This window comes from Amblyomma americanum, chromosome 5 (assembly GCF_052857255.1).
Source record: "Amblyomma americanum isolate KBUSLIRL-KWMA chromosome 5, ASM5285725v1, whole genome shotgun sequence".
Lineage (NCBI taxonomy): Eukaryota > Metazoa > Arthropoda > Arachnida > Ixodida > Ixodidae > Amblyomma > Amblyomma americanum.
The window spans coordinates 140,256,125-140,265,937 of record NC_135501.1 but is presented as its reverse complement, the minus strand read 5'-3'; the positions used below and the strand labels follow the sequence as shown (position 1 = coordinate 140,265,937).

Sequence of the window (9,813 nt, the reverse complement as noted above, 5' to 3'; positions counted from 1 at the left end):
ATGACGTCGGCGTTTGCGTTGGACCGAGATCTCTTGTCGTGGAGTCAGGGGTGAAACTGTGCGGGGTGATGCGTAAGCATAAGGCATAAGGCGGGGGAAGCAAAAGAGGACAAGTGTGCTTCATCCATTGGAATGACTGTCAGTTTACTAGCTAGGGAAGTAACGTTACACGAAAGGCGCCCGTGTATTGTGCGACGTCAGTGCAAGCTAAAAATCCCAAGGTAGTCGAAATTATTCCGGAGCCCCCCACTACGGCACCTCTTTATTTCTTTCTTCTCTCACTCCATCCTTTATCCCTTCCATTACGGCATGACTCGGGCGTCGACAGATATCCCAGACAGTTGCTAACATGACCCATATCATGATCACTTCATGATAATGAACACTGCACATTCCATTCCACAGCGCCGTTTTCGTTCTTGAAAAACTACTTTTAACCAATGTTCATTTTTCAAACAACAAGGAGATATTTTTGTCTTTTCCCCATTTTGCATCTCGTATACTTTTGGTGCTTATTTCTGCCTTGAGTGAAGCTGGAAAGTCACTATGGTCGCCTGAGGTGTAATGCAGTATTGCGTTCGCCATGCAGATCTGCATAATTTAAATATAGCCAAGCATCAGGTGGCTTTCTTCGTTGAGGAGTGTCACTGCCTTCCTTTTACGGCCAGTGACTTCCCGGGCCTCACGATGATCGTCGTCAAGCTGGATACCGAGAACGTCGACAACGGCGGGGACCACTGGCCCGTGGCGGCCAATCCGGACGGCGTGGACCTGACGGACCACAACGCGCTCTCCCTGGTGAGTGATAACGCTTGCCTGGAATTGTTTTCACATAGCTGTGCTCGCCGCCAACATGTGCGCCCGTCTATTGTCACGGTGTTTCGCAGTACTCGGCATCTCCCGCTTACAACAGGCTGCTCATCACTTCAATGAACATTGCAGTACTTCGCTTCTCTAAAGCGTAGCCGCTGACCAGAACCCGCTGGCATGCGCCTGCAAGTCTGCAGAACAAGCGATTATTAAGGTAGAAAAGGTGCGGTAACTTTTTTGCTCCAGACGTTTCCTGCTAACAGCTCGGTGAGGAAAAAATAATCCGCTGTGTATTGCCTAGTTCGACTAAGATTTAGGTGCACTTGCGCTGCGTGCTATTAATGCGCACTGTTTATCACCTACCTGTCACCTGACTTTGTGTCTTCATCGCTACCTTCTAGATGTACCAGGTGTTTCAGAGAATCTGATCACTCATTTCTAAGACGATGATTTTAGAGGGATAGAGAACCTTCTTGCGGCGCAATATTGTCAGCGTTGGCGGACGGCAGAAAACAGACAAATCATGTAAACTGCTTAAGTGCTTAACTAAATTCTAATTGTTACCTTTTAACTTTTAGCGAGAGGCACCTGATTGCAAATAGGGGTATGCAGCCTGCAGTTAGGAATAGCCATATCAGTTTTTAGAATTTCGAATACGAGATTACCCTCGCCGCTGTGGCTCAAGCAAATTTGGCTCTATCGTGCCAAAATACATGTGCTCTCAGAATATACATGTGCTTCTCGTCAGAAAGCTTGCGGGCAACGAAGCTCCTCCAGTGAATGTAACTACACGAAACAGAAATTTTGTCGCAAGATAGAGCCGACAGTAATGGCGCTTTCGAAACGCTAAAAACTGTTATCGCTAGCACTAACGGTGGGCTCCAAGTTCTTACCTCTCGGTAGATGCCTCTCGGTAGGAATGAGAAAGGTAAAAAGTCTATTATCCAGCGACGGGTCCGTTTTGGCGTCCGAGTGATCTCCCTCGTCCTTTCCTGTTTCTCTCCTCTTCTATTTTGCTTTGCGTCTTTCTCTTCTCTCCTATTTCTTTTATTACCGCCGACCGCAGGTTAGGTGCTCATATTGTAGACAAGTATTATGGCCCGTGGCAATCTTTTCCTCCCGCCTCATTTTTTTTTTGAAGAGTAATATCACGTTGCTTCTTTTAAGCCGGGATGCAATAATAGACAATATACTGCAACAATACAAACCTCGCTACTGGTGCACACACGCGCCCTAACTATATTACCCACCACCTGGCAAGCCTTGGGCATGCGAGTAGCTAGTAGGGTCTTCTCTCGAACTCCTTGCGGCCTGGAGCGTCCCAGCGCGTGGAAGTAGTTCAACCGCTTGCTGGTGACAATTTTTAATATAGACTTCTGACAGCTGAACTAGGTGTTATGCGCAACACTTATTCTGAAATAAATATTGAGCAACGAATTATTTTCCTGAAATTTACAATCTACTGTGAGCATCAGACGGCTTTCTTAATGTTCCCGATACCAAGGCGAAAATTACATCAATGCCTGGGTGAAAGACGTAGGCCATCGTGGCAGGCAGTAAGGCAATGAACTCATTAGGCGTGGAAGCTGTAATGCCAAATAAATGTCTTTGCCGCACTTGACGCCTGTGCGGTGTTGCTAGTCAATACCAAACAATCGTGGACAAAGGCATGTTTAAGCAAGAATCCTCAGATGAACGCAATTTTTCGGTATAATGTAAGATGTCACTATAACAATCAATATATCCGCCGATCACCCGACGGAAGTGCTGGATTTTCTCTAATAACGTTTTTGCTGTGGTCAAAAGCGTTCCTCATTGTTTTTTTATGAGAGTTTTATGCCAGACAGTTTCTTAAACTCATGCAATTTTCAAAATTTTGGTCGGAGAACGTTGGGCATGCTGATAATTTATAGTCTTACAATGAATGTCGTCGGCTTCACTTAGTTCAGCACGTCCCGATTTTCTCGCCCAAATTCTCACTCTCTAGGCCAGTATCAAGGACGAGGTGAAGAAACAGCTCCTGGACATTGCGAGACATGGACGATACGCGATGCTTTCGTTCGCCATGTACGCAAGAACGTACCGCATGAAGGCGTCATGGAGCGAAGGTTCTGTCCGCGAAGTGTCGGAGAGCAGCCACAACATGGACTACGAAGCGGTGAGTGCGCGGATGTACAACTGCTCCGAACCAAGGCCTTCAACGCGATTCGTCACTGATTTAGCTAAAAGAGGAAAGCAGCAGAACAAAGACAATTGGTAAAATAAAGTATTTAATTACTAAAACGTAAAGTGCATATTCAACCGTAAAAAAATTAAGGGTTGTGCCTTCTTGAAGGAGCTGGAACGTATTGATTATTTTTAATACAGTAAAGAGCATTCATATGATATTGCATTCAGTTTCCAGATGATGTTTTTATAATTTGCTGAATCCGCCTTATTTCCGTTCTGAATATTCATAATTCCATACTTGTTATTGTATAATGTACGTTCTGGCCTGCTCGCACATTGTGTGCTACCTCAATAAAAATATTCCGCAACACTCTGGGAACTGTCCTTATCCACTGAAATTCTTGTTTTTTTAAAATATATTTACACGTGCCTACTAGCAGCTCGTGGCCTCCGCGCTTAGTCGGAACGTGGACGAGGCGGCGGTTAGCTCAAGAGGCGCGCTCGGGCTAGACCTGGCTATGGGATTTAAAAGAACCGACCTCCTTCTTAGGTTCTCCCTACGCGTACCTGAATGACTCCCTTAGGTTGTGACAATATTAATTCACTTTCCGCGTGCATACAATTCAGGTAGTCGCATAAACTGGCGGCGGTATATTGAAGACGCTCCCTTGTTCACCTACGTGACCAAAGTCAGTGCCGTGCAGCAATCTTCAGTTCTAGTTCGAGCTACATCCTTCCCCTCAGACAAGTGGTCACAGTGCCTGTCCAGCACGGACTGTCGGGTCACTTGGAGTACGTGGGCACAGGTGCGACTTGCTAGGATGTGCTTATCCGCCCGTCCAATTATCATGTATGGCGCAGGCTCACAGTGCCGATCCCCTTAAGGGACATGTTCTATAGGAGTTATCTATCTCTCCTTTACGGGCAAGATTGTGAATCAGAGTACGGATTAGGATGTTCAGTACGGGAAAGAGTGCATTGTCCCCTACGGAATATATCTCTTATAAAGCAAAATTCTCATTCCCATAATATACAAGTGCAAGATGAGAGGGGGCGCCTGTAAGGGATATGATAGCAGCTAAGTGGGCGCTACGTGCTTGATCCATACGAGATATTCAGGCAGAAATGTTGTCGCTCTCAAACACTTTCGTCCAATACTCATGTTTTGCAGATGCTCCCTGAAGCCAATGAACGCATGAGCAAAAGGTGTGTGGCGCGGTTCAGGATTTATTTTCACATCTTCGTTCAGGGAGAGGGCGTGTTCTTCCTTAGTTCACGAACGGCCGGCCTCAGTTCACAGTGTCGTGTGTAGCAAAAGTTGTTACATTTGGTTACTAAGCGAAGGCGTATTGCACAGGCGTACTGCGCTGAGCGACTTACCGCTAGAATGGCGGCCTCTGCGTGCTGAGTAAGATGGACTTCAGCAGAAAAGCGTGGCTAAGTGGACGGCGAGAACTATTGACGTCTAGCTGAAATGATGGTCAGATGAACCTCGGCAAAATGCGTAGTCAGATGAACAGGCCCCTGGTGACATGTAAGGGAAAATAATGTATGATAAGGGAAGAAAGAGAACCAGTACAGAAAAGGTAGGAGGAGCAGAAAGGTATATCAGGAAATAAAATTAGGGAACGTGAATGCGTTAAGACACGGTGGCAGCAGCTCGTAGAGCCAAGGGATTGTAATTAGACATAAATAGGAATGGACTAGTTTCTGCGGTATGCTTTGCGTAGCTGATGATGATGATGATGATGTCGATACTGAAGGCAGCAGACGCCAAAGCCACGTTTGAGGAAGATGTCAGTCGAAGGTCTCCGTTTAGCCCGAAAGTTCTGTTGATGTTAATATTTTGCAACGGCTTTCTCACTTGAAGGTTTGCAAGATGAAGGCCGGAAACGACAGCTCGGATGCCGGGACGATGTACGCCGCCAACCAGCACAAAAAGTTCCTGGCGCTCTTCGATACGCCAGCAACGTTGAAAGCGAAGGTAAGCCACGGGCGCCTTGCTCAAGGTTTACAGAGTAGCCAACACAATTATCAGAGGAAATGCATACCGAGGTTATTGCATCCAGGTCGAAATGTAAATAGTCTTTCACATAATGGAGCTTGAATTTCGGTCTTGTGTTGACGGTAAACGGAAAGTATGAAGAGTTTAATGTGCGCCAGTGTCTTTGATGAATGAAACAATTGAAAAATGGAACCAAAGGTGTTCTTGCGACCTGTCGGCCATATTGCCCATGACAAGTTCACTGAATGTGGTGATATGACAATGAGGTCATTTCACGAGAACTACGCAATTCTTTAACAACCTTTAAATAAGGATTAGGTGCTGAATGGGCAACGTCTGAACCGTTTGCCTTTTTGTTGATGAAATTTTCAGGAATGATTTATTCTGATGCAGTTAAGGCACAAACAGAATTGCTTTCTTTTATCCCAAGTGTGAAAACAGTTGTTGCCATGAAAACGAGCTAGCGAGCGTGTCAGTTTAAAACAATCACCTTAAACGTTCTTGTACTTCAATAAATTTTTTGGTATTCACGACTCAAGGACTGCCTCTCCACCAGGAAGAAGGGGGTCGATTGTTGTTCTGTGGCAAATCATTCAAAAAACGGCACAAATTAAACGCAGATGTGGCTTTTTCACTGACACCGTTAGTTTAAAATCTGTCTTTTTTTTGCCATGGAGACCTGCCAAACGAGTACGATCAGTAATTTATTTTGTTCTTTTGAAAGCGTTTCTTGAGAAAGCACCGCCAACGTAATCGGCTGTGCAGTCTAGGAGCCGTATTTTTCCTAAATAAGAAGTTTGGACCAAAAATGCACATTCAGAAAAATGAGTTACAAATTCTAACAGATGATATTTTTTGCCGTGGGCGTTTTTTAGTATGTTAATTGCCTTTGTTGAACAGTAACAATCTTCGTTTTTCATTTCAGTCTTATAAATAGCAATTCAACGCAGTCTTTCACATCTTCTGTTTCTGACCTGTCGACAGGTTTTCTTCGTTCTCTGGAACACGGTTAAAAATGCCCAACACTAAAGATAAGCTGCGCATCCTATAATAAAACTGAGGTGTTATGAATAGAAAAGGCTAGAATTTCGTCTTCAAAGGGCGCGTGATGCGCTTACATTTATCAGAGTCATAATATCGTTGTGCCTGCTAATTACGGTTTGCATGACTGGAATTATAAAAGTTTTGTTTGATTTTTAACACGTTCCTGCTGCAGTCTTCACAGCATGCCTGAACAGTCCAGAAAAGGTGAAAATGAACTCATATTCCTTCTTGTCACCCCAGTGCGCTTTGAAATGGATGTTGTGACGCTCTGCTGGAGACACCGCTTGTGACACCTTTACGAAAAGTCTTTCAATTTTCCCGCACGTATTCTGAGCGGATTATAACTAAATACGATAGAAGATATTTACTACTATGAGTTTATCAACCTCGTATGACCAAAATTTAGAAATAACTTTTAGAATTTAAAATAGTATATATATGCCCTTCTTCCGCCGATCACAGTAGATACTGTACAAAGAACTTAGCTACTGCTGAGTGCCTGCGTGAGCGCCTCAAATGCTTCTTGAGACAACTGCTACACAAGTGGCACAAACTCTTAGTCTCTCTCAGCAACTGTCGATGCCATGGTTTCTATGCCTCACTGATTAGGACAAGGGCTTTTATAAATGAGTATGTAATTCGAATAAATTAATAATCTGCTCACCAGCTATTTCAAGCGCTGTGAGCACTGTTAAGAGCAGTTGCAGGCTGGACCGCGCATAACAGATTGCAGTGTAATGCCTCGCATCCGATTACATACTCGAGTAGCCAATACGCGCTGTAGGAGCACGGGAACGGGAATAGAGTACACCAGAGGCTGTGCACTAAATTCTGCAGCAATATGGCCGAGGTCATAGCAACCGCTTTTGGTTTTGTGGGGTTTAACGTCCCAAAGCAACTCAGGCTATGAGGGACGCCGTAGTGAAGGGCTCCGGAAATTTCGGCCACCTGGGGTTCTTTAACGTGCACTGACATCGCACTGTACACGGGCCTCTAGAATTTTGCCTCCATCGAAATTCGACCGCCGCAGCCGGGATCGAACCCGCGTCTTTCGGGTCAGCAGCCGAGCGCCATAACCACTTAGCCATCGCGGCGGCAGGAACCGCTTTTAACATCACACTTCCGTCATTTTTTTCTGCTCCATGTGTGTTCGATCGCACTTGTTGTCCGAGGATGTTCAAATAAATGGCATATTGCATAAATATTTCCATTATACCTAGTTACCTCAAAACAGATTTCTTAACACAAAAACGGTGACGTGCGCACGGCATACCATGTGTAGAGCATATAACAATAGTCTGTCAGAGTGCCAGGCTGGATACCGAGGGAAAACAAACGTGGTCAGAGCAGCACTACCAAATGATACGAAAAGTACGTGAAGATTACCAGCATAGGTACGGTCTAGAGGTTAACGTCCGTGAAGTTGCATGGCGGCTAGTTGGGGACGCCGTAGTGGAGGACTCTGGATTGGTGCTAATTACGTGGGGTCCTTGACGTGCGCTGGCATCACATGCCACACGTACGTTTCGCGTTCCGCCTGCAGAGAAACACTGCAGCTGAGTTTAAGATTCGAGCCTGCGACCTTTAACTTAACATCTTAACTCACCAAAGCAACTTAGCCAAGTCTCGCCACTGGCAGAGGCCTTCTTGAGGCCATGGACGCAGCGTGGCTTATGAAACACGAGTATGATAATGAGGCATTTTTTGGCTAAAGACTCAATCATCTCCGAGCTGTCTCGCAGCCCGCTGCACAAAAACGTGAAACCACCGCACCTGTTACAATTGCTGTAATCAGCTGAATGATGTTGCCCTAATTGTATTGTTTTTGTTTCAATTTTATTCTTTGCGCACTTGTCTTCTGCAGACAAAGGCCACGCTCCGCGTGATGCCGAAGAACTTCACCGGCGTGGTGGTGTACAACGTGGAGATGGATGACTACAAAGCCAGCTGCGGAAAGGGGCGGTGTCCTCTCCTCAAGGCGATCAAGCATGGGCTTGCGGTTTAACCGTATCTAGCGGTCGGCTGTATGGCTTAAAAAGCTGATAGAATTTCTGGCGCCGTCATGAAACAGTCTATGAAGACAATAGTTATGTTGAATCATTTCTGTCTCCTTTTATTGCCGAGAAATTCTGTAAAGAGATGGCCGAATACATCATTATGACTACATATGTCTTCTTAAGGGTCAACAGCTAACTGAACGGCAACTTGAACAGCGTTTAGAATTCAGCTGGCAGCCGCTTGCATAGCTCGACCCTGAATATACGCTTCTTATCGTCCACCCTATTTAATGTCCCGTTTTTCTTTTGTAGCCACTTACCATTTATTTCCGCGGATGCGTTTCTTTCCGAACTGCGTTGGAAAGAGTGCTTGCACATCCGCAGGATTCCTAAAAGGGGAAATAAAATCCACGGGCACCTCTTTAAAATGACGAACACGACAGATCGCTCCACCAGGTGCCATACGGAGCGAAGCTGAATCACAAGTATTCAGTACAAAATATCAGAGGTTATAGAGGCTGCCCGTTCTTGCAGAAAATGTTCTGAGTACTGAGAAGTCGCCCTAGCTGATGTGATCCAAGTTTTAAGCATTTTAGCAAAACATTACGGAAGATCGAAATGGAAGTTCTGAACGGTAGGTGTCAAAATCTTGCGAGAGGGGTGAGGTGAAGACGGCACTGTATAGTGATGCGGATGCCTCGAGTATTGCGCGGTACTCGAATGTTTATAGAAATACGCGGTGGTCTCACTAACCCTAGTATGTATGCATTGCATCAGCTCACAGGCTACCTTCAAAGAAAGATTTCTCAAACATCCTCTCTACGAAGGGACGAGGAACTCATGGCTGCTGAAAGCATGTTCCGAACAGCTGGTTTTCACTCTAAAGAAGCGAATGCCTTGAACGGAGAACTTGAGCGAAGTTGGGCGTGCACGCGGCCAGTTCCCCTCTTGAACCGTGTTTGTCCGTAATGCCTCCGCCACAAAAGACATTCGGATGCAGACTGGGATAGATAAGGCAATCGAAGTCAGCTTATGTGGTATAGCAAAAAGAAAGAAGTCGTTTGAAAAATTGTTGCTGCGCATCTTATCTATGATGACCTTGATATTTTGCACGTGATCCTATGAAAGTGCGACTGAAGGAAAGAGCTAGTGGAATGCTTGTGTGAATTAGGCAGCATCCGTTTTCGACACCTTCTGAATAATGCTTCCTTCTCGACACCAAATTTTCCATAAATATCGGGCTTGGAAAAAATTGTTGCGAAACAATTTTGGATAACGGTTTGATGTTGATGCATACTTGTAGCACATATGCCAAATGTGTTTGGGTTGATAAACTATAAAACGCATTAAGGATTCCATGGCAGAAGCGAAGGTAGTCTGTTTGTGCTTAGTGACGATGGTCAATATCAGTTTCGAAATCATAATCTGTAATGGCGCCACATATGAGAGACTGTCACCATTGGTATGCTTAATACTGATTTTTTTTTCTATAAAGGTTTTCAAACGGGTGTAATACACCATTGCACTATGCACCAGGATACCAGCTAGGTAGTTGTTACAAGACACCCAGGATCAGTTTGAGGAATGGGTATACTGATCAGGAGTTGAAAAGCTAAACAATCTGCATCAAGGCTTCTCAAGCACGCTAATAGCTGCCCTGTCCTTATGTTGTGCTGAGGTTAATGAAGACACGATTTTTGGCGTCTGAATACCTATTCGCTGCGGGATAAGCGCCCTGGCGTTCTTGTACGAGGGCACGTTCCTTTTATTCATCACGTGCTCATGGGT

The 9,813-nt window shown here is 45.1% G+C and overlaps 1 protein-coding gene across 1 annotated transcript; it reads left to right on the top strand.

The window, feature by feature from the left end:
- Window positions 1-687: 687 nt before the first annotated feature.
- Window positions 688-8,085, top strand: LOC144135087 (uncharacterized). Its single transcript, XM_077667845.1, has 4 exons — window positions 688-798; window positions 2,798-2,968; window positions 4,850-4,963; window positions 7,893-8,085. Exons 1-4 carry the CDS (start codon window positions 688-690, stop codon window positions 8,031-8,033), a joined length of 537 nt encoding a protein of 178 aa, XP_077523971.1. The 3' UTR covers window positions 8,034-8,085.
- The last annotated feature ends 1,728 nt before the right edge of the window (window positions 8,086-9,813 follow it).

What these genes read in the sequence shown, in the direction of transcription:
- LOC144135087 (XM_077667845.1), top strand. Translation starts at nt 688, where the DNA reads ATGATCGTCGTCAAGCTGGATACCGAGAACGTCGACAACGGCGGGGAC. An exon ending in ACCACAACGCGCTCTCCCTG is followed by an intron (nt 799 to 2,797) that starts GTGAGTGATAAC and finishes CTCACTCTCTAG; the next exon opens with GCCAGTATCAAGGACGAGGT. An exon ending in ACAACATGGACTACGAAGCG is followed by an intron (nt 2,969 to 4,849) that starts GTGAGTGCGCGG and finishes TCTCACTTGAAG; the next exon opens with GTTTGCAAGATGAAGGCCGG.